Here is a 24,122-nt window from a genome sequence, read left to right on the forward strand (position 1 = left end):
TTCCCTACTTCCAACCTACAGTGGGCAGGTTCTTCTGTTCAGAATGTGCTAACACATGCTATAGAAAATAACTATCTGGCCATACATATGATCAGGCCCAATGCAGCAGTGGGAAAATATTTAATCATTTAGATCAGAGTAGTTTATTGTCATATACACCAGGGTGCAATGAAATTCCTTGCTCGCGTAGTAAACTATACATGGTAATAATAAATACAAGAAAAAATACAGTAATGAATGCAAATCAGAGGTGATTGGTTCAGAAGTTTGATAGCAGTGAGGAAGAAACTGTTCTTTTTGAACTGCTCATTATATTAATTTTCGGAGCTCAATATTGCTGTGATGTTTATATTTATTTCTCATTTGTAATCACCCCTTCAAGGTAGTGGTGAGTTCCTTCAGGTATAGGTTCCATGCAGATATAATTATTTTTTCTCATGTTAACATCAAAATATTACCACTTTTTGAGGTGATGAAATATTATTAAAGCCAACTTTCCTTTCTTTTCTAAGTCAGAAGAAAATCCATCGTATTGCCAGTATTGAGAGACTTCTGAAGCTCTTTGGTTCACATCATCATGACAATAAACGGAAACAAGTTGGACAATGAAACTCTGGAAATGCTCTCAAACCCGCCAATTAAGAATATCCTTCCTGTCATTTACCTCATTGTTGTTATAATCAGTTTGCCTGGGAATGGGTTCTCCTTGTTTCTGCTTTGCCGAACTCAGCCAAAGACACCATCCATCATATTCATGATCAACCTCACCATCACTGATCTGATACTTGGAACCTTTTTGCCCTTTCAGAGCATGTACCATTGGAATGGAAACAACTGGACCTTTGGATCAAGCCTGTGCAGTATGGTCACTGTATTATTCTACGCCAATATGTACTGCTCTATCTTAACCATGACTTGTATTAGCTTGGAGCGTTATGCAGGTGTGGTGCTACCAATGAAGTGTACCAAGTGGCGGACAAAGAGATATGCCATTCTGGTTTGCTTTGGGATGTGGACACTTGTTCTTATCACCTTGCTGCCTCTGGAGATGAATGATTTGACTTATGAGGTTCATGAACTGAATATTACCACATGCTTTGACATTCTGAAAAAAGACATGCTTCCTTCCAAAGAGGCTTGGGCTGCTTTCCTCTTCACCTTGTTTGGAATTCTGTTCCTGATTCCGTTTTTCATCACTGTGTACTGTTACATCCGAATCATCGCCAAGCTGATCAAAACCTCTACATCTTATGGCAATATACAAAAGCGGAGAGCAATTTGCTTGGCTTTAATTGTGCTCTCAGTGTTCATAACATGTTTCACCCCCAACAACTTCATCCTTCTGGTCCACATGATCAAACGGATCTTTTACGGGGAAGGCATTTATAGCGCCTACAAAATCACACTCACCCTGAGCTGCCTTAATAGCTGCCTGGACCCTTTCATTTATTATTTTGCTTCCAAGGAGTTTCGCAAGAAGCTCAGAACATGTTTGGGTTTAGCAAACGTTTCAAGTCAAGGAAGTTTAACTGAATACAGAAGGGAGAGTATGTTTTTGATGAGATCAGGGCAGCACCATCAGAATTTAGAAATGCAGGCTTCTCTGAATACAGCAAATGGATTGGTTTAGATTTGAGGTGGCAGAAGGAAGGGTGATGTTGTACCAGCTCCAGGAAAAATTAACCTGATTGACAACTTTAAAAATCAATAATGAAACCAATGTTACAAATGAGTATTTATCCAACTGTTCTGGCAGTAAATGGATGAATTCCAAAAGTATGTGTCTGAGGTTAGTTCCCAGATTTGATGTAAACTTGAACACAATGAAAGGATTGGGTTCATCAGTTCATAGCCAAGGTTCCTACTCAGCGACAGCTATGACAGGAAACAGGCTCGTCCTCTATGGAAGAGGGAAGAAAGGAGGTTTGAAAACAAGATTCTGACAAGAACTTGGCCAGTGATTGATGGTCACTGACAGAGAAATCCAACAAAGCACACCCTGATGAATGTAACTTTGGGACCATGAACTTAAGGCACTTGGATGTAGGGGTGGGAGAGGAGAAGAGGCTGGGAACTCTCAGTTCTTAAAAATGCACCAAGGATTTTGGAGAGGACTTATTGACCTGTAAAGTTAACCTCATCTTCCCCTCTCTTCTGATGTTTGCCTTACCTGCTGTGCAGTAGTTTACAGTTTTTTTTTGATCAGATTTCAAATAGTTGTGGTATTTTACTCTGTGTCACACATAGGTTAGCATTGTTCTCAGGGTTTAGCAGATACAAGACTTCAGAATTTTAATAATGCTGTGTGAGCACGTCAATAGAATTACTAGTGGATCACAGAAAAGCAAAGTCACCCAGATGAGAAAGCTTTCACTGTTACTTAAGCATAAATTCCAGAACATATGCATTCAGAGCTGTGTAAATGAAATACAATAAGGTACCTCAAATTAAGTTCAAGATTTCTTTCAGCACATACCTTAAGCACGTGGTCATACATTTTATCTGCTGCTGTATAAGTGTGAATGTTTGTTGTTGTTGTTGCATCTTGATGTAAAAATCACCAAGTAAAAAAAAAAATAGCTGCAGACATGAGAAGGTCCAGTTATGTAGTTAGGCACCTTCCTAGACCAGAGGTGGTCGAGAGGGGATTAGAAAGATATCTTCAAAATCATGAAGAGTTGGTAGAAATCAAGAGATGCTGTTGCTATTGGCAAGAGTCAAGAAGCTATGGATGTAGATTTAAATAAATTGGCAGGAGAGTCCATTCCTTGAAAGGCTGATAAAAAACAGATTCAGTCAAGGCTTTCAACAAGGAACTGGATAGATACTTGAGAATGTTTGCAGAGTTCATGGGCAGTAGTGGGAAATGGAGCAATAGTCCAACAATCTGTCATATCTAGTGCAGGTCCTTCCCAGCTTACGAACCTCTGACCGATGTACAGCCCATATATGAGCGAGCTTTAGGGAGACCGGTGGGGTGAATTTACCAGCTGCTTCAGGGCTGCAGGCATCTTCTGCCACCTGGGAACTCGGTTCAAGGCTGAATATCTGACTTGCAAAGGTCAGGTTATGAACCATTCTTAGGAATGGAACCTTGTTGTAACCTGGGGATGACCTGTACAATGTCTATGGCATGCTTGCCTTCATTGCTAGGGGCATAGAGTAAAAGATTCAGGAAGTCATGATGCAGTTGTATAAAACTTTGGTTAAGCTGCACTTGGAGTATTGCATGCAGTTCTGATCACCCCGTTACAGGAAGGATGTGGAGGCTTTGCAGAGGGTTCAGAAGAGGTTTACCAGGATGCTGCCTGGGTTACAGAAGATAAACTATGAGGAGAGATTGGACAAACTTGGATTGTTTTTTCTGGAGCGTTGGAGACTGAAGGGAGACCTGATAGAAGTTTATAAACTTCTGAGAGGCATAGTGTAGACAGCCAGAATCTATTTCCCAGCATAGAAATGTTGAATACTAGAGGGCATAGCTTTAAGATGAGAGAGGGAAAGTTTAAAGGGGATGTGCATTGCAAGAATTTGACACAGAGTGGTAGGTGCCTGGAACGCACTGCCAAGGGTGGGAGTGGAAGCAGATATGATAGTGGCATTCAAGAGGCTTTTAGAAAGGCACATGAATATGCAGAGATTGGAGGGATATGGATCATGTGCAGGCAGAAAGGATTAGTTTAATTTGGCATCGTGTTCAGCACAGACATCATGGGCTGAAGGGCCTGTTCCTGTGCTGCACTGTTCTATGTTCTACGTCCATGCAGATAAGACAATGGGGAAATCGAGAGAACTGTTTCTGAAGAGAATGAGAGGTCAGTTAATGGGGGCACCAAAGATCTTGTGAAAACTCAGCAGAGAAAATGTTTATCTTTCCTTTGAGATGAAAGCTTGTTGCTCTGAGTTACTGAATTCCACCCTGAAACCCCAAAGTGTTTTGCATCCCAGGAGGGAAACTCATCCACTCAGTGAAGCCTGCTGAAGACTGCAAAACCACAGAAGTGATTTAGGTAGCACCTTTAATGGAAAGAAGCAGGAGCAGAGCATTTTCAGATAACATTTGATTGCGAGTCACATCAAGAGTTGTTACAATAGGTGGACAGAAGTTTGGCCAAAGACAGAGGTTCCAATGTGGAGACATTGAGTGGAATTAGGGAGGGAATTCAAGAGCTTCAGCTGTTATTAGTGATGGAAATCAGGGATGCCCAAGAGATCAAATTAGGAGGAACCCAGATCTCAGCAGGTTCTATGCCAGGGGGAGGTTATGAAGGCATCTGATCGCTAGCAACAAGAAATTAAATATGAGACATCACTGGGTCAGGAATCTATAAGGTGAAGGGGATTTAAGATGATACAGACTGACATTGTTCACTGCAGTTGAATAATCTGCCAAGACTTCACATGGTTTTTCAGGTATGGGGAAAGATGACCAGTAATGAGTTACAGGAAATCTGCTGATAGCTCTGAAACCAACAAACATTGGGGGGCCTTAAGTAGAAGTGGGAATAGACATGAATAAACAATCTAGTGATAAAGAGATAACATTTCTCAATACACTTTCTTCACCTGTTCCTATCCTACTCTCTACTATACCATTCATCTGGACTGATCATTTAACCAGGTTAGGTCTTAAACCACTGTGATCAATCTGAATTGCAATACAGCGGCCTCACAGCTCCACTGACTTCTGTTCAATCTTGACATCCAGTGCTGACATGACATACGTCAGTGATAATAAACCTATTCTGACTCTGATCCTGTCTGTGTGGAAATTTGCACATTCTCCCTGTGACCATGTGAGTTTCCCCTGGGTGCTCCCAACTCCCAAAGATGTGCAAATTAATTTGCCTTGCCCCTAGTGTGCAGGTGAGTAAAGAATCTGGGGGAAGTCGATGCAATGATGAGAATAAAAATAGGGATTAGTGTAGCATTTGTGTGAATAGGTTCTTGATGGTTAGCATCGACTTGATGGGCTGAAGGGCCTACTTCAGTGCTGCATGACTATTATTCTATAACAAATTGTTTGCCCTACTCTGGATCCCTAAATGAACATTCAATAGTTAATCATTCTGAAGTTTTTAGCTGCCATTGCTGGTTCTAACAATTTATCATACTTATATGTTGCTGTACCTCATGAAGAACCATTTTCCTCAGTTAGCTATCAACTTAATTCCATAATTCTTTTTCAATAAAGCGCTGGAGCCAAATTCCTGTCTGGTGGCAATCTGAAATAATCCACCCATTATGGATTTAACTGATGTAATGAATGAAAATTATAGTGAGTTACCTTCCTCACTAGATTACTGTCTGAATGTTAAGGGTCTGTTTATCTTACTGTTTGTAATGAGAAAATGACTGTCTGATGTAATGGCAGAATTATCTTCTGCAATATCACATTCAGATTTTATTAATCAACCATTCCTTAAACAGATTTGTTGATCTAATATGCTCTCGCAAGCAGAATAATTCAGTAACAGAATCAATCATGAATCAGCTTAGCTCAGTTCGTAGCATGTTTGCTTCTGGATCAGAAGATTTTATCAAGTCACAATCCAAAGGTATGAGCATAAGTATCTAGACTGCCATTCCAATGCAGTTGTGATGGAGTCTGCACAATTGCTGGCATCTTCTTTCACAAGAGATATTAAACCAAGGCTCTGTGACACATATGCCTGCATTGTACCATAGAACAATACGGCCGATACAGGCCCTTTGGCCCACCATGTTGTGTATCCAGTATATCCACACCAGCCTGTGTGCTGTCCAATGTAGCACATAATGGCCTGTGTATTTTCCAGTATATGTACACAGCAACCCATATATTATCCAACAAGTAACAACTTAACAATCTGCAAATGTTTTATGTATCACTACCACAAACATTATCCACTTCATGATGCTCTCTTGCTCCCATCAATACTGAAGAAATGGGAAAAAAAATTAAAGAAACATTCTCATTGAAAACTGTAAAACAGCTAATAACACTAGAAAACTCAGATTATCATAGAATCAAAGACCCAACTCCATAAACCAATACAAAAATAAAGGAAAATCTGTTTAAATTTTGATTTGGACCACCAATGTGTTTTTTCTTCTGCATTCCTTGCTAAAATAAAAATCCTACATCTTCCAATGGATGGCATCTGAATCCCATGTTCCACTTGGGGCCACTTTTTCTCATTTGCAAGAGAAGCAGGCAGCTCATGCTATCCATCCACTTAGCGTTTGGATGGAGCAAAAAGATCAGCTGGAATTGAGATGAGCTGATGCGGAAAGGAATTGTCATTTTTGAGGTCGGGGAAGCAAAATTTAACCTGATTCAACACCATAACTAGTCTAGCTCAGTTTCTTGTTGGAAAATTCCTTCAATTTCTTTTAAAACAATGGAAGATTCGGGACAATTACATTGAAATGCATTTCTAAATGGGGATGAGGAAGGCTTCTTTGCTGATCCTGATTTATATAAAGTCAGGATGAACCCAAGGCCATCCACTTCCCCACCCCTTCAGTCTTACATTTGATTGCTTTGATGCGTTTATCTCCATTAACCAACCTGGGAAGATATTCTATAAACTTGAGGGATCCTAAATTTAACTTTCACTGCATTGAACCTCTGATAGGTTGATTGTCTCCCCCCATTTTGTTTGAAGTAATCTTTTCCGAACCAGTGAAACTGGCACAAATCTCACTGGCAGCCTATCACTCCTTTGGGCTGGCTCAGCTTCCAAGAGGAAGGTAGCAATGTTGAAGGAGCAGTTCTGATATATTATTAATATTTATGAATGTGTATCATTTGGAGGGAAGACTACAGGGAGTGTACAGGGAGGGCTGAATAGATGCATGATTCCAACTGTGGTCTTTGATTATCTTGCACTTATTAGTAGTTTGCTTATTTTATTTTCACCTACACATTACTGTCTGACTTTTGGTTCTTGTCAATGCTGCTTCAATGTCCTTTGTGTCTCAAGTATCATATCAATTGAATAAATAATGTTTTGATATTATTAAAATAAAGGTGATTTTGTGCTTTTTGATTTATTTCATCAGTGACAGGATAATGGACTAAGCATGAAGATTGGCAAAAAAGAGCAAATCTGTTTCTGAATGTCTGTCTATATTTTGCAAATTCTCCCTCCCTTGGTCTGTTTTTGATGTCTCAGTACTAATCTTACTCTGAGTCAGAAGGGTACGGTTCATTGTCCTACACTGGAGACTGGAGCAAATATTCGCGGTGACCCGTCAATACAGTACTAGAAAGGAACTGCATTGTCAGAGGTGTTATCTTTCAAATGAGATGCTAAACCAGGGTCTCTTTCATTCTGTCAAATGAAGTTATAAGATCCCTATACTGTACACCACCCTCCTGTGGATATCTCCTTCGCAGTCCCCTGTGGATCTTTTCTACATACCCTCCTATTAATGTCTCTTCTTCACCACCCTCCTGTGTAACTATTCACTTACAAAGAGTATAAAATTTACTAGCAATTGAAGGTATCTATGCACCTGATCGATATACTGCCTTCAATGGCGGATCAAGTGTACCTCATGCCTTATGGATTGGAATGAGTGGCAAATCTGGATGGATGAAGGAGAAGTCAGTGAAGTGTTTGTAACTGAGGACTGGCTGCTGTTGAATGTTGAGTGGGATGAAGTGGCAAGACACAGTGAAAGAAGCCAGCTACTTAAACCACAGGATGTAACGAATCAGCAAATGTGCTCACATTACCTGACCTGGTTAGTTAACTAAATCTCTTCCTGCATTGCATCCATTACAGAGAGTTAAACAGTCCTACTGCCCCCTCCTCAGCCCTTCCTACCGCAAGGAGAGATGCATGTTTCTTTGTCCCATTTCGAGGGAAGCACAGCCCCTCCTGCATCTCACTGCAGCTGACAGTAATCCCAAGTAATCAATGAATTTGGATAGTGCTCCATATACAGTGTTTACTCCCAACACCTCTTCCAGCTCCCCTTGTAAGCAGGGTTGACGTTCAATCTTAAGGGCATGTGTCATGACCATAGCACAGTCTTGAGACATGAGAAAGAAAACCAAAATTTATTGTGCTAACTTATGGTGCTAAACCAGTTAACATTGAAGAATTTGTTTCATCCATGCCATTCCATCCACTCCCTTCACTCCATAACCCTGTTGGTCACAGGGAACTGAGAGCTCTCTTAACAAGGAACAAATATTTCAAAATTGCTTCTCCCTTTCAAGAACAACTGTTCTGTCCTTTGATGCTAATTGGCCAACATTTGCTGTATGTTTCAATTACCAAGCTCGATTTTAACATAACCAGCAAGTAGTTAACACTATTGTAAAGATCATAACTATCCTTTGCTTTCAGGGTGAGGGATTTATCTGCAAGATTAGACTGCAAAAGATGGGGTTGATTTTGAAGCAAAGTTGGTTGAGAAGTCATCTGGTAGAAGTTTGCAAGATGATGAAGGGTTTAGAAAGGGTAGTAAAAGGAAGCAACTTCTATTATCAGATAATTCAAAGACTGGTTGAGGGGGGAAGGGCTTGAACTCAAAGTGACTAACCAAAAAAAAGGGAATCCGAGATAAGACATTTTTACACAGAGTAACTCGCCACTCTTAAGGGTAAGAGCCAACTAGGGTTTTCAAAAGGTAATTGGCTAGGCACTTAATAAAAAAAAAATTCGCTGGCAAAGACCAGTGAAATAGGACTGACTAAGTTGTTGTACAGATAACCTGCAGATTCTTGCTGGGCTGAATGACTTCCTTCAGTGAAATAGTGACATTCCTTCATCAGTTGGGCCTGTATACCAAGAGGAGGAAACTATGGACCTGAGACTAAAGGAAGTTCTGAGACAGACAAAAACAGGAGAAGAGACTGCTGGAGGAACTCAGCGGTTGAGCAGGATCTGTGGGGGTTCGGGCTGAAACCGTGCATTAGAAGTCTCCAACAGACTGCTTGTTGCTCCAGGTTCCAGTTTCTACAGTAACAAGACTTGACAACCCTGGCACCAAAGTACTGGGACAGACCACACAGCAAGTTTGAACTGGAGAAGCAATGAAAAAGAAGATAAATTACTCCACCAATCTCTTGTGTGCCTAATGTATGAGGAGATTAATTGGCTCTTTGCATAATTGGCTACCTAATGAACAGAGCCTTCTTTGCTAATTGGTAAGAAAGTATTAATTCACGTATAAAATCAGAAAGTGCTGGAATCTCTGAGCAGCTCAGGAAACAAATGTGGAAAGAGAAACAATTGATGTTTCAGGCCTGGGGATTTCTGGACCTGAAATGTTAACTGTTTCTCATTCCACAGAATGCTTCCTGACCTGCTGAGTGTTTCCAGCATTTTCTGTTTCTATTTCAGGCTTCCAGCATCTGCAGCTGTGATTTTAATTCACTTGTATATTGATGCTGATTCTGTTGGGAGGATATGTGTAAATGGTACTATAATCCAGACAGGCTGATATAGAACAGCTCAGCAAAAGAAGAATTCAGGGAAAACGTCCTCACCTAGGGATGGGTTAGAACGTGGAATTCACCACTGTCATATACATGGTTAATATACTATTGAAGTGTACTTAAAATTAATGAAAACTGCATTCCATATACATAGTATGTTGAAAACATTCAAACTGGTTGACATGTCTGGGATTAAATACTCTCTCTCACACTTTCTCTCTTGTAATTTTTTTTATTTCATAAATTACTTAAATTACATAAATTACTTTGTTAGTTTAATTTAGCAACTATCTTGAAGTATATTGGAGACAGATACTGATGCAGCCACCACAAGGAGAGGTTGAGAGAAGAAGCATTCTGCGAATTTAAAGGAAATCTAGAAAGACATGTAAGACATGTAAGAAAGACATGTAACAGAAGAAAGTACTAATTAGGATTGAAATGGTGGGAAGAGGCTCATGAGGAGTATAAATGCTCTTGTAGCACAGTTGGGCAGAATGGCTTTTGTGTGGCCGTTCTTTGTATATGGAAATTTAATTTACAGTGATAAATTCGTGTTAAACTTTACATGTTCTTGAATGAGATATCAATGTGAAATATTTAGGAATTATTCTGATGTCCTTGATAAATATTCTTGTCAACTTATCAACCCAGTGTTTTACAATATAATTTTGCAATAATTTCTGTAAATTGGCATGTGATAGAAATGTGCAAATCAGTCTGTAGTGGGACAAGTCTTACAGGAAGTACACTTACAGGAAGGACTCTAGATTAAATATGCTTAAAAGACATTTAGAGAAAAAAACATTTAGGGACTTTTATAATTTCCTTGGTATATTTTCATTTGAAATGTCTAAACAAACTTTAGCTTTGTGCAAGATAAAGGTGTGCTCAGGAGGACAGGTTGACCCCCATGTAGATATCTGCGCACATAACCATTAGCGACTAAGAACAATGACCCCGGTGTGGTCTTGGCCACTCATGAACCAGCTGTAAAGCAGTTCCATCTTTGGTAAAATACACAAGCAGACCAGATTACAATGGCCGCTGTCATGTCCGTACCTCTTTGGTGATGCTGCTCAGCAAGGCAACTAACAGAGGCAACGCTATCGACAAAAGATCTTTTACTGAGTGTCGTCAATTCCCAAGTAATAGCTTCGGCTGGTAGAACAATGCATTGAAAGTCATACAGAACAAATAGAAGCCACTCAACCCCTCCTGCCTCCTCCAAGATTCAATAAGATCACTGCTAATCTTTCATCTCAGCACCATTTACATAGAACAGTACAGTACCGAAGCAGACCATTCCGCCCACAGTGTCTGACACATTAAACTAAACCTATCTGCCTGCACATGATCCATATCCCTTCATTCCCTGCCTGCTCATGTGCCTGTTTAAATGTCTCTTAAATGCCTCTTATAAAATTTACCCTCTCATAATTTTATAAAACTCTATCAGGGCTCCCCTCAGCCTCCAACACTGCAGAGAAAACAATCCAAGTTTGTCCAATATCTCCTTATAACTATTATTCTCTAATCCAGGCAGCATCCCAGTGAACTTTTCTGCACCCTCTCCAAAGCCTCCACATCCTTCCTGTAATGTGACCAGAAATGCACAAAATACTCCAAATGTGGACTGACCAAAGTCTTATGCAGGGGCAACATGACTTCCTGACTCGTACACTCAATGCTCAACCAATGAAGGCAAGTATGCCACACATCTGCTTTAACACCCTATCTACTTGTGTTGTTGCTTTCAGATGGCTATGGATTTGGAGCCGAAGATCACTCTGTACATTAATGTTCCTAAGGGTCCTGCCATTTACTGTATTCCTTTCCCTTACATTTGATCTCCCAAAGTGCAACACCTCACATTTACCTGGATTAAACTCTATCTGCCATTTCTTCACCCAAGTTTCCAACGGATCCACTGCATCCTTGGATAACCTTCCAGTATTAATCATGATTCCCTTGGTTTTGAGAAACCTATCAGTTTATGCTTTGCACATATTCAGGGATTGACCCCGCACATACATCTTGGTTGGAAAATTACAAGGATTCCTTACCCTCTGGGTGAAGAAATTTCTTTTTATCACTGTCTGGAATGGCCAACACCTTATATGGAGACTGTGGCTCCTGTTTCTGGATACCCCAGCCAGGGAAAATTCAACCCTGCATCTTAATTGCTTTTTTCTTTTTTTCTTTTTGCTGTTCCCTTTGATGTGCTTACGTATTGAAATGATGTGTATGGATGGCAGGCAAAACAAATGTTTTCACTGTATTTCTGTGCATGTGACAGTAGTAAACCAATAATGATTACAGTTTAAAAGGTACGAACATCTCAAGGAGACCTCCTTTCATTCTTCTGAACTCTAGAGAGTATTGGCCCAGTTGCCACCGCATGTACACTCAGTTTCTAAAGATACACTAATATGCATGCCACACTGCTTGCTCTTAAGAGATAAGGTCATTAAATTTATCAGCCATTTATGTACATTGTGATACCAACAATTAACCACTTTACATGTGCAAAATTGACTACTTATTTGTAGATTATATATGGGTAGCGTAGGGCGGCATGGTAACATAGCAGTTAGCGTAATGCTACTACAGCGCCAGCGATCGGGGTTCAATTCCCACCGCTGCCTGTAAGGAGTTTGTACGTTCTCCCCGTGACTGCGTGGGTTTCCTCCGGGTGCTCCGGCTTCTTCCCACATTCCAAAGATGTACGGGTTAGTAGGTTAACATGGGTGTAATTGGGCAGCGCGGGCTCGTTGGCTGTTACCGTGCTGTATAAGTAAAGTTTTAGGGTAAATCTAATCAAACATATGTTTACTCAGTCACCTAGCAGGGACGTGGTTAGGTGTGCAGACAAAACTGAGGGGCAGGAGCACAGTTTAGGGTGTGACCAGCACTGGGAATAACGGATATGGTTAAGTGTACAGCAAGAACCAGTGACCAAGCACAGAGCCCAGCAGGCAGCTATGTTCAGAAGCTGGCATTAGAGCATAGCTGGGGATGTGGACAAGAAGTGGGTGAGAAGTCAGGAGCCTTTGAATGTGCCTGTACGTATGGGAGCAAGTAGGCATTAACGTTCTAAACCAACAGCTTAAAGGAGCCCTGAAGGCTGTCCCTAACTTTCAGGCCCTTGGGGTTAGCTGCAGTGTAACCTGCCCATCTTTTGTCTTGAGTCCTCATTGGATTCCTGCAGAAATTTGTCCAAGTTTTTGTGAAGATTTTTTTGTCATTCATATTTCAGTTTGAAGCCCGGTGTCCTTTTTTTTTAACCATATAAACTTTGAGAGGAGAGTGACAAAAAGGACTCTTTTAAAAGTTAAAAAGCAGAGTCTTTCATTTTTTACCCTGGTCATACAGACCAAGCAAGGTGTCTGGTCTCTGATTCCTACCAGTGCCCATAAGGGTCTCTGCCAAAGTCCAATGTGGGGCGTCCCTCGGCCATTCCCCACAAATGGGTCTGGGGTATAACGCACCACATATTCTTGTTGCATTGCCCCGCATTGTCCGCTTGGACCCAAGGCACATTGCATCTGTCTTGGGGGGCCTTCTGGGGAAATCTATGGGGATTCCAGGATGGGGCATTGCTTGTCTCCTGCCCTGTGCTTTGGCCTCCATTTCCCTTGTCTCCTGACTCAAGGTCACTGATGTCTGCCTCTCCTCCCATTTTTTGTCTGTCTCAGTGCTTCCTTTAGCCTGCACACTCTATCTCAACATGGACTATAACTCTCTTCCTGCTACTGCCTCTGTTGGTTCTCCTTTGCCAGATACTCTACAATTTTTGGGTCAGCACACTATTTTTCCATGATACAACCTGCGCATATTCCTCTGCTGTCCAGGTGTCACTCTGACACTGGTTGTTTACACATGAGCTTCATGTGAGCAGTACAGGGACTGCACCACTTCTCCTTTTCTGCCACATGCCTTTTTGAGTCATACTTGGCAGCCTGTCATTTGTTTCTTAATTCCTCTAGTAACCTCACTTTTTATCCAATTTTCATTTCAACCTCTCTATCTCTCTTCTGCTGCGCTTTTCTTACTTTCTGTCAATAGGCCAATATACCTCGGGCTTTTTCCATTTCTGGTTTCCCAGTGGAACATTGCGTCCGTTCACTTTCTCCACGAGGGGTATCCTTTCCCTCTGTAACTATATGTCAGCACGGTGGTGTAGCGGTTAGCATAACGCTATTACAGCCCCAGCAATCTGGGTTCAATTCCGGCCGCTGTCTATAAGGAGATGTATGTTCTCCCCGTGTCTGCGTGGGTTTCCTCCAGGTGCTCCGGTTTCTTCCCACGTTCCAAAGATATACGGGTTAGGAAGTTGTGGGCGTGCTATGTTGGCGCTGAAAGTGTGGCGACACTTGCTGGCTGCCCCAGAACACTCTACGCAAAAGATGCATTTCACTATGTGTTTCGATGTACCTGTGACTAATAAAGATATTTATCTTATCACCTCCCATGGTGAGGTTAACTGTACCATTACCTTCAACCTCCTGGAACCTACCACTTAATTTGTAGGCTATTCTGACTCCTGCTCTGTTGGTTTACCTTGGATATCAACGACTCAATAGTTTATTTAATCCTATTAACTTTCTAACACTGCCAGCATTGGTCACCTCACTATAGGAAGGATGTCAAGGCTTTAGAGAGGGTGCAGAGGAGGTTTACTAGGATGCTGCCTGGATTAGAGGGCATGTGCTATCAGGAGAGGCTGGACAAACTTGGGCTCTTTTCTCTGGAGTGGCAGAGGCTGGGGGGTGATCTACTGGAAGTGTACAAAATCATGAGGGGCATAGATAGGGTGGACAAGCAACATCTTTTTCCTATTATTGAGCGATGCAATACCAGAGGGCATGCAGTTAAGGAGAGAGTGGGTAGGTTCAGAACAGACATGAGGCGTATGTTTTTTACTGAGAGACTAGTGGATGCCTGGAATATGTTGCCTGATAGATCCTCGAACTTTCTGATACCAGGAGCTAAAGCCCGCCTTGTTATAGGAGTGAACATCACCGACAGCCTGTCCTGGTCAAATCACATAGATGCCACGGCCAAGAAAGCTCACCAGCACCTCTACTTCCTCAGGAGGCTAAAGAAATTAGACTTGTCCCCTTTGGCTCTCACCAATTTCTATCAATGCACGATAGAAAGCATCCTATCTGGATGTATCATGGCTTGGTACGGAAACTGCTCTGCCCAGGACCGCAAGAAACTGCAGAGAGTTGTGGACACAGCCCAGCGCATCACGGACACCAGCCGCCTCTCCTTGGACTCAGTCTTTACCTCTCGCTGTCTTGGTGAAACAGCCAGTATAATAAAAGACCCCACCCTGCTCATTCTCTCTTCTCTTCTTTTCCATCAGGTAGAAGATACAGGAGCCTGAGGGCACATACCACCAGACTTAAGGACAGCTTCTACCCCACTGTGATAAGACTATTGAATGGTTCCCTTATATGATAAGATGGACTCTGACCTCATGATCTACCTTGTTGTGACCTTGCATCTTATTGCACTGCACTTTCTCTGTAGCTGTGACACTTTACTCTATACTGTTATTGTTTTTACCTGTACTACCTCAATGCACTCTGCACTAACTCAGTGTAACTGCACTGTGTAATAAATTGATCTGTACAATCGGTATGCAAGACAAGTTTTTCACCGTACCTCGGTACAAGTGACAATAATAAACCAATAGCAATACCAATTTACCAAGGTTTTGAAAGGAAGACTTGCATTTTACCAGCACCTTTCATAACCTCAGTGCTTTGCAACCAATGAATTTCTTTGGAAGTGTAGTCACTCCTGCAGAGATGAAGTGCAGGAGCTGGTCTGAGCTTAGCAAGATTCCACAAACTGAAGCATGATGATGACCACACACCAGAGAGAACTTTGACAAGAGATTTCAGGTGATAAGGAGCAAATAAAATGACCAAGATGGGGTCTTGAGCTGCAATAACAGAGTGACCTGTGGTTTGAATGCTGAAGAAGTTAAAATGAATAAGGAAAACAGACCAAGAGGATATGATTGATAATTAATGTAACTTCTTGCACTCATTAAATCAGCTACGTGCCATTTCCCTGGCTTGCACCTCAGTTAACAACCTCTTCAAACAGCAGCCATCTGAGTGAGTTTCCTCATCTGTTCTGACGGAAGGTCTTCAGCTTGATCTGTTAACTCTATTTCACTTTCCACAGATGTTGCCTAACCTGCTGAGTGTTTCCAACATTTTATGTTTCTGTTTGTTTTCAAGAATCTGCAGTTTTTTTTTTGATTTTCAGTATAAATGATTTTCAGTCTGACATTTGAATTTTTGAACATCTTTAAATCCACCATTGGTAGTATCCACAGGAGGTGCTGCCTCAGTAAGGAAACATCTATCATCAAAGATCCCCACCATCTAGGCCATGCCATCTTCTTGCAGCTACCATCGGGGAGGAGGTACAGAAGCCTGAAGACCCACACTGCCAACTTCAAGAACAGTTTCTTCCCTTCAACCATTCGGTTTTTGAACCAACCGGCACAACCCTAATCACTGGAGTTTATCAACACTATGACCACTTTGATCACTTTGCACTAAAATGGACTTCCTCTTTTTTGTTCTAATTGTGTTCTTTCTTGCAAAAAATTGTGTATAATTTATGTTCAATTTACGTTTTTCTTTTGAATGCTGTTTACCTGATGCTTTGTGCCTGTGATGCTGCTGCAAGGAAGTGTTTCATTGCACCCCTGCATACATGTACTTAAGATAATAATAAGAAATAAGATTTCTTTATTAGTCACATGTACATCAAAACACACAGTGAAATGCATCTTTTTTTTCTGTAGAGTGTTTTGGGGACAACCCGCAAGTGTCACCATGCTTCCAGCGCCAATATAGCATGCCCACAACTTCCTAACCCATATGTCTTTGGAATGTGGGAGGAAACCAGAGCACCCGGAGGAAACCCACACAGACACGGGGAGAACATACAAACTCCTTACAGACAGTGGCTGGAATTGAACCTGGGTTGCTGGCGCTGTAATAGCATTACGCTAACCGCTACACTACCGTGCTTTGATTTTAACTTTGACTTTAACATCTTGCAATATGAAAACTGTATTTGTACTCAATTGGTAAATATTGAATCAATTGCAGTTTTCCTTGCTGTTAGAACCAAAGGAAAATTATTTTTTTGTATCTCCCAATGATACATCTGGTAAAGGAGATTTTGCAACACGCCAGCATGTGTCTCAAGTTAACTAAATTTCCTGCACCCGACAAACTGGCAACAACCAGTTTGCAAAGGAAGATTAAGCAATTTTGCTCAGTGACTATACACAAGAGTTGGTTTTCCGATCTTGAGCTAGGCAACCTACTTCACCAGAGCTACAAAACTGGAGGCACAAGAGACTGCAGGTGCTGGGATCTGGGGCAACAATCAAAGAGGTGGAGGGACTTAATGCACTGGGTAGCATCCATGGAGGGAAACAGTCAACACTTCAGGTCGAGACCCTCCAGATGACCCTTCACCAGACAATCTTTATCAGCCCCGTTCCAGGCACCTGTGTAAAGAAAACCTTGCCCACAATGCCCCATCAACTCCCCCTCCCCACCTGACCCTCATGCCACCCACACTAGGGGCACTTTATAGTAGCTAATTACCTCCCAGACAGCGTGCCTATGGGATGTGGGAGGAAACAGAGCACCCGGAGGAAACCTATGTGGTCACTGGGGTAATGTGCAAGCTCTACACAGAGTGAACGGGTGTTCAGGATCGAACCGGGTTTGCTGGAACTGTGCAGCATCAAGACTACCTGCTGCCCCACACTGGTTCCCAAGTTTCATTGTGCCTTCTGTAGACAGTTGTTGATGGTCTAAAGGGGGTAGAGCTCACTATTCATGTGATCTGCAGTATGCTGTAAGTGAATATAGAATTTTTCACCCTTTGCAGCTTAACTAAAACGTTCTACTCTAAAATAAAATATTTATCACACAGGATATAGACATCGCTGGCAATGTCAATATTTATTGTCTAAGCTGGACTGCTCTAAACTAAGTTGGAGGTTAAGAATCAACCATGTTGTTGAGTCTGGAATTACATATAAACCAGACTAGGATTTTCTTCCCTGAAGATCATTAATGAATCAAATGGGTTCCGATCTTGAGCTAGGCAACCTACTTCACCAGAGCTACAAAACTGGAGACACAAGAGACTGCAGATGCTGGAATCTGGAGCAACACACAAAAAGTTGAGCAGTATCTGAGGGGGGGTGGGGGGAAGGAATTACAGATATTTCAGGTCAAAACCCTGCATCAGGACTGAGAATGGAGAGGCAAGATAACCAGCATAAAGAGGAGAAGGGGAGTGGTGAGACGGGAGTCCGAGGTGATTGGTGAAATTACAACCCTCCTCAGTCCATGGGTAAGGTACCAGAAGACTTTATTAAAGAAGAGCTGCAAAGACAATCCAGGGAACTACTGGCCAGTGAGCCCAACATCAGAGATGGAAAAGTTAGTAAAGGAGATTCTGAGGAACAGGATCTACATGCCTTTGGAAAAGCAAGGTCTGATTTGGGTTAGTCAGTGTGGCTACTTGTGTGGGAAATCGTGTTTCGTGAATTTGATTGAGTTTTTTTGAAGAGGTGACCAAGACGATTGACAAGATCAACATTGTAGATATTGCCTACATGGACTTCAGCGAGGCTTTTGACAAGGTACTGAATGGTATGCTGGTCTGGAAAGTTTAGATCACTTGGGATTCAGAGCTAGCCAATTGGCTTCGTGGTGGTGGGGGGTTGTTTTTCAGATTGGAGGCCTGTGACCAGCAGTGTGCCGGAGGGATTGGTGTTGGGCCTACTGTTCATTATCCATATTAACAAATTGGATGAGAATGTAGTTACATGGTTGGTAACTTTATGGATGACACTAAAATTGGTGGTATAGCGGACAGTGAAGAAGGCTTTCTAATATTACAACAGGACATAGATCAACTGGGAAAGTAGGCCAAGGAATGGCAGATGGAATTTAACATGGACAGATGTGAGGTGGTGCATCTTGGCAAGTTAAACCAGGGGCAGGACTTACACAGTAAATGGCAAGAACCTGGAGATTGTTGTAGAACAGAGAGACCTAAGTGTACACATACAAAGTTCCCTAAAAATGATGACATAGGTAGACAGGGTGGTGAAGAAGGTTTTTGGTCCTCTTGCCTTCATAGGTCAGGGCACTGAGTACAAGAGTTGGGACATTGTGTTACAACTGTATAGATGTTGATGAGACCACACTTGGAGTATTGTGTGCATTTCTGGTCACCTAGCAATGGGAAGGATGTCATTAAGCTGGAAAGGATGCAGAAAAGATTCACCAGGATGTTACCAGGACGAGGGCTTAAGTTATAGGGAGGGACTAAATATGCTTGGGCTTTTTTCCCTGGAGTGTAGGAGGCTGAAGGATAATGTTGTAGACTTATACAAAATCATGAGGTGCAAAGATAAGGTGAATGGCCACTCTTTTTCCCAGGGCAGGGGAGTCTTGAATGAGAGGGCACAGATTTAAATTGAGAGGGGGAAATATAAAGGTGGCTTGAGGGACAACTTTTTCACACAGAGGGTGGTGGGTATCGAGAACAAGTCATCAGAGGAAAATGGATTAATTAAAGCAAGCAAGCCAACATGGATTTGTTAAGGGCAAGTTATGTTTAACCAATTTGGTCAATTTTGTAAATGAGGTAACAGATAGAGTTGATGAAGGTAATGTCTTCAATGTGGTGTAAATGGACATCCAGATGGCTTTTAATAAGGTAATACATACCAGACTTATCAGCTAACTTGATGCACATGGCATAAGATGGACATTGATAGCATGGATATGAAGTTGGCTAAGTAATAGGCACAAGAGGATTGTGGCAAATGGTCATTCCTCAGACTGGTTGAACTGGCCTGCACAAACCTAACCCTATCTCAGCCATGGGACACCTCTTGCACCACCATGGACTTGTCAATGATTGCGTTTTTGCACTAATGCCTTTTTTTGCACAGTCTTTTCTTCACTACCTCGTACAAATTGTATATAATTTATGTATAATTTATATTCTGAACCTGTGTGCCTGTGATGCTGCTGCAAGCAAGTTTTTTTATTGTACTTGTGCACATGACAATAAATTGAACTGGACTGGTGGAAGGTAAACACAGATGTCCCCCTGAAGTTGGTGTTAGGGTCATCGCTTTTTTTTGACCTACATACATTATCTAGGCGTGGGATTGCAAGCTACAATTTCTAACTTTGTGTATGACACAAAACTTGTCTGTATGGTGAACTGCAAAGAGGTTAGTGATAGATGGCAGCAGAATCCATACAGCTGATAGAATGGGCAGACATGTGGCAGGTGAAGTTTGATGCAGAGGAATGTGAGCTGACGTATCTCAGGGAGAATGAGGAGCTGCAATGTAGAATAAAACATACGTTTCCAAAGGGAGTGCAGGAGCAGAGGGACTAGTGGAAGGTAAACACGGACGTTCCCCTGAAGTTGGTGTTAGGGGGTGTGGGTGCACAAGTTCTTGAAAGTAGTAGGGCAGGTTGAGAAAATGGCTAACAAGACATACAAAATTCTGGGCTTTATTAACAGTGACACAGAGTAGAAAAGCAAGAAGCATAAAAGTATGAAAGCTGAATTTTTAAAGAAGTACTAGACTGCCCTCAGTTGACATTCTTGTGTTCACTTCTGGTTGCCTCATTGTAGGAAGGATGAGAAGGTCCTGGAGAGAATCCAGGGAAGATTTATATGAGCCTCTTTTCTGGGATGCAGGACTACAGTTACATGGTTAAATTTGAGACACTGGGCCTGTTTTCTTTGAAGAGAGGGTTCAGGGGAAATCTGATGGCAATATATGAAACAATGAGGACTGTGTACAGAGTGCTTAGTAGCAGGCTGTTCCCTTTAGTTGATGGTCTGAGCACTAGAGATCACTGGTATGAAATAAAGTGAAACAATTAATAGAGTCACGGGGAGAAACCTTTATATGTAGTGCATGGTTGAAATCAAGAATGCAGATGTGGCAGAGGACGGTTCCATTGTGGCCTTCAAGACGGAATTGGAGAAATATATGATGAGGAAAAATTTGGAAGGCTATGGAGGAAGGGTTACTGTGGTAGAGTTGCTCAAGTAGAGAGCTGACATAGTCACAATGGGCCAAATTGTCTCCTTCCGTGCTGCAGCATGTTTTCTGAAGTATTCTTCCCATGTAAAGTTCCCTCAAACTATTGGTTTAGCATCAAGGGAGAACAAGCTTGTTATGAGATGCACAGGTCTTTGAACAGATCGAGTCTGAAGATATCATTTTACATTTCCTCATACTGATGTTTCCTGTTAATATTGGTTCTTAGGGTTTGACTGGATCTTCCCCAAGACCTTCCCAGTGGCAAATATCATCAAAGTGAGTTGCCAAAGAATGGTTTGTACCCATTACAAACACAGGACATGGTTGACAACGTGACTCAAATCAGGGATGAGCGATCAGCCAGACAACACTGTCACAGAGTTGGATGAGCTTCACGTGTGTTACTGTGCTGGCAGCTAATAGTGGTTGCTCTCCAGCTACACTGCTGACCTTTGTAGTAGTGGTGAGACTGTGAGCATCAGATGACTTCTGAATGTAGCACTTGACCTAGTGTACCATCAAGGACTTTGGGGGTGTGATTCTGGATGGTGTGCTCAACCCATTGACTCCCATATTCTCTCTCCACAGATGCTGTTTGCAATGTTGAGTATCTTTACTTCAGACTTCCAACATCCAGACTAAAGGGCTTTCATGCTGTGCTACTACCATCATCCATTGGCATCTACTTAAAGGGCTCCTGTGTTCCTTGCATTCGGGATGACACTGAGAACGTTGAGTCCATACTTCGGAAGCACAAGGAATCTGAAGCAGAATCAGAATGATCAGAATAAGGTTTATTATCACTGTTTTATATGATGTGAAATTTGTTGTTTTACGGCAGCAGTACAGTGCAAAGACATAGAAGATACAATAAGTTACAAAATAAATAAATCATGCAAAAAGAAGGAATAATGAGGTAGTGAACATGGGTTCATGGGTTCAGAAATTTGATGGCGGAGGGGAAGAAGCTGTTCCTGTGGGTCTTCAGGCTCCTGTACCTCTTCCCTGATGGTAGTAACATGAAGAGGGCATGTCCTGGATGGTGAGGGTCCTTAACGATGGATGCTGCCTTCTTGAGGCACCGCCTCTTGAATATGTCCTCAATGGTGGGGAGAGTGTCACGAACCAGCAACAAAAGATACACACTGAGCATGATTTAGTGTTAAAAACTATTTTATTAATCACTACTTATGATAATACGTAAAATAAAAGTAAAAATGTTAGTATGTTAGAATTCAAAAATGTTAAACCTCGAACGTTAACCCCAAAACTAAACTCTTCGTGTGTGTGTGTGACAAAGTCCAAAATTCCCAGTTCCGGAATGGTTCTTAAAGTTCAGTTCCGCAAGCCATAAGGTGAAACATGAGCAAGGGCTTCTTCAACAACCACCGTTGTCTGAAGATAAGATGTAGATGTAGAAAAACATAGAGAGAGTACATACGAAATCCAAATGTTCCACGATGGAACCCAAACGACACTTCAGTGTTTACTCGGTAGTGACTTCCTCACCCCGAAAAGCATCCGAACCGTGGTCGTCCACACACAAATACCTGTTTCCTTCTACAGGTCAGCAACAAAGTGAACTCCACCGGATTACTTCCAACTTCCATACATGGATTTCTATGGCAAACACAGTTATTGTTTCTCATCCATCGATAGAGAAAACAAGCAGGCTGGTGTCTCTCTCCAAAAGGCTTCTTCAACAACGTCATTACGTCCTTTATCTTCTATTGACGTAAGCACACCCCACACACACATACACACACACTCTCTATCTTAAAGGGACTTTCACTGAGTCCGTAACAAGAGTTGTGTCCATGATGGAGCTGGCTGAGTCTACAACCCTCTGCAGCCTCTTTCAATCCTGTGAATTGATGCCTCCATACCAGGCGGTGATGCAACCAGTCAGAATACTCTCTGCTGTACATCTATAGAAATTTGCAAGAGTTTTTGGTGACATACCAAATCTCCTCAAACTCCTAACAAAGTAGAACCGAAGACGTGCCTTCTTCGTGATTGCATCAATGTGTTGACCCCAGGATAGATCCTCTGAGATGTTGACACCCAGGAACTTGAAGCTGATCACCCTTTCCACCTCTGACCCCTCAATGAAGAGTGGTGCATGTTCTTTAGACTTCTCCTTCCTGAAGTTCACAAATCAGTTCCTTGGTCTTGCTGACATTGAGTGCGAGGTTGTTGTTGTGACGCCACTCAACCAGCCGATCTATCTCACTCCTGTACGCCTCCTCGTCGCCATGTGGGATTTTACCAACAGTGGTATCATCTGCAAATTTATAGATGGCATTTGAGTCGTGCTTAGCCACACAGTCATGACTGTAGAGGGAGTAGAGCAGTAAGGTGCACACACCACCTCACAAACTACCCAAACACCCACTGCATTTGTTACCTCCAACATTATCTGTGGAAACCAGTTATGGCAGGACTTACATGCCATAATAGGCTACAAGATGAAGTCGGGCTGCATTACTAACAACAGTGCATCCCTTCCTGGTGAACTTAATGCATTCTATGCGCGTTTTGAACAAAAGGGAAGTGGATTGTCACCATCCACCCTGACAGCAACCAACGCAGATGAACCTGTGATCACAGTAGAGGACGGAAGATCAGTCTTCCGGAGAGTAAACACGAGGAAAGCACCTGGCCCAGATGGTGTCCCAGGCTCAGATCTTGTGCTGATCAGCTGGCAGAAGTATTTGCGGACATATTCAACCTCTCCCTGCTTCAATCTCAGGTTCCCTCCTGTTTTAAGAAGACCACTATCATCCCGGTACCAAAGAAAAGCAAGGTAACATGCCTCAATGACTACCGACCAGTGGCTCTGACATCCACCATCATGAAGTGTTTTGAGAGGTTGGTCATTGCATGCATCAACTCCAGCCTACAAGACAACCTGGACCCATTGCAATTCGCCTATCGGTGAAACAGGTCTACAGTGGATGCCATCTCCCTGGCCCTACACTCAGCTCTGGAGCATCTGGACAGTAAAGACACATACGTTAGACTATTGTTTATTGACTACAGCTCTGCCTTCAATACAATAATTCCAAGCAAGCTTGTCGCCAGACTCCGAGACCTAGGACTCAACACTTCCCTCTGTAACTGGATCCTTGACTTTCTGACAAACAGACTGCAATCAGTGAGGATAGGCAGCAATACCTCCGGCACAATTATTCTCAACACTGGTGCCCCACAAGGCTGCGTCCTCAGCCCTCTGCTCTACTCCCTATACACTCATGACTGTGTGGCCAGATTCTGCTCTAACTCTATCTACAAGTTTGTACATGATACCACCATTGTAGGCCGTATTTCAAACAGCGATGAGTCGGAGCACAGGAAGGAGATAGAGAGCTTAGTGGAATGGTGTCATGACAACAATCTTTCCCTCAATGTCAACAAAACAAAAGTGCTGGTCATTGACTTCAGGAAAGGGGGCGGTGTACATGCACCAGTTTACATCAATGGTGATGAGGTTGACAGGGTTGAGAGCTTCAAGTTCCTGGGAGTGAACATCAC

The 24,122-nt window shown here is 42.2% G+C and overlaps 1 protein-coding gene across 3 annotated transcripts in view; it reads left to right on the forward strand.

Moving 5' to 3' along the window:
• Positions 1–21,359, forward strand: part of LOC127575817 (P2Y purinoceptor 8-like) — a 60,375-nt gene extending 39,016 nt beyond the window's left edge. For 2 of the 3 annotated variants that reach the window (XM_052025947.1, XM_052025946.1), the window contains exon 4: positions 513–6,949. In XM_052025947.1, the coding sequence (XP_051881907.1) occupies positions 578–1,630 (1,053 nt within the window). In that variant the 5' untranslated portion in view covers positions 513–577 and the 3' untranslated portion in view covers positions 1,631–6,949. Of the gene's footprint in view, positions 1–512; positions 6,950–21,176 lie in introns of those variants that run through there. The other variant, XR_007957129.1, reaches the window with a different exon arrangement.
• The last annotated feature ends 2,763 nt before the right edge of the window (positions 21,360–24,122 follow it).

Source organism: Pristis pectinata, chromosome 11, assembly GCF_009764475.1.
Source record: "Pristis pectinata isolate sPriPec2 chromosome 11, sPriPec2.1.pri, whole genome shotgun sequence".
NCBI classification, from domain to species: Eukaryota; Metazoa; Chordata; class Chondrichthyes; order Rhinopristiformes; family Pristidae; genus Pristis; species Pristis pectinata.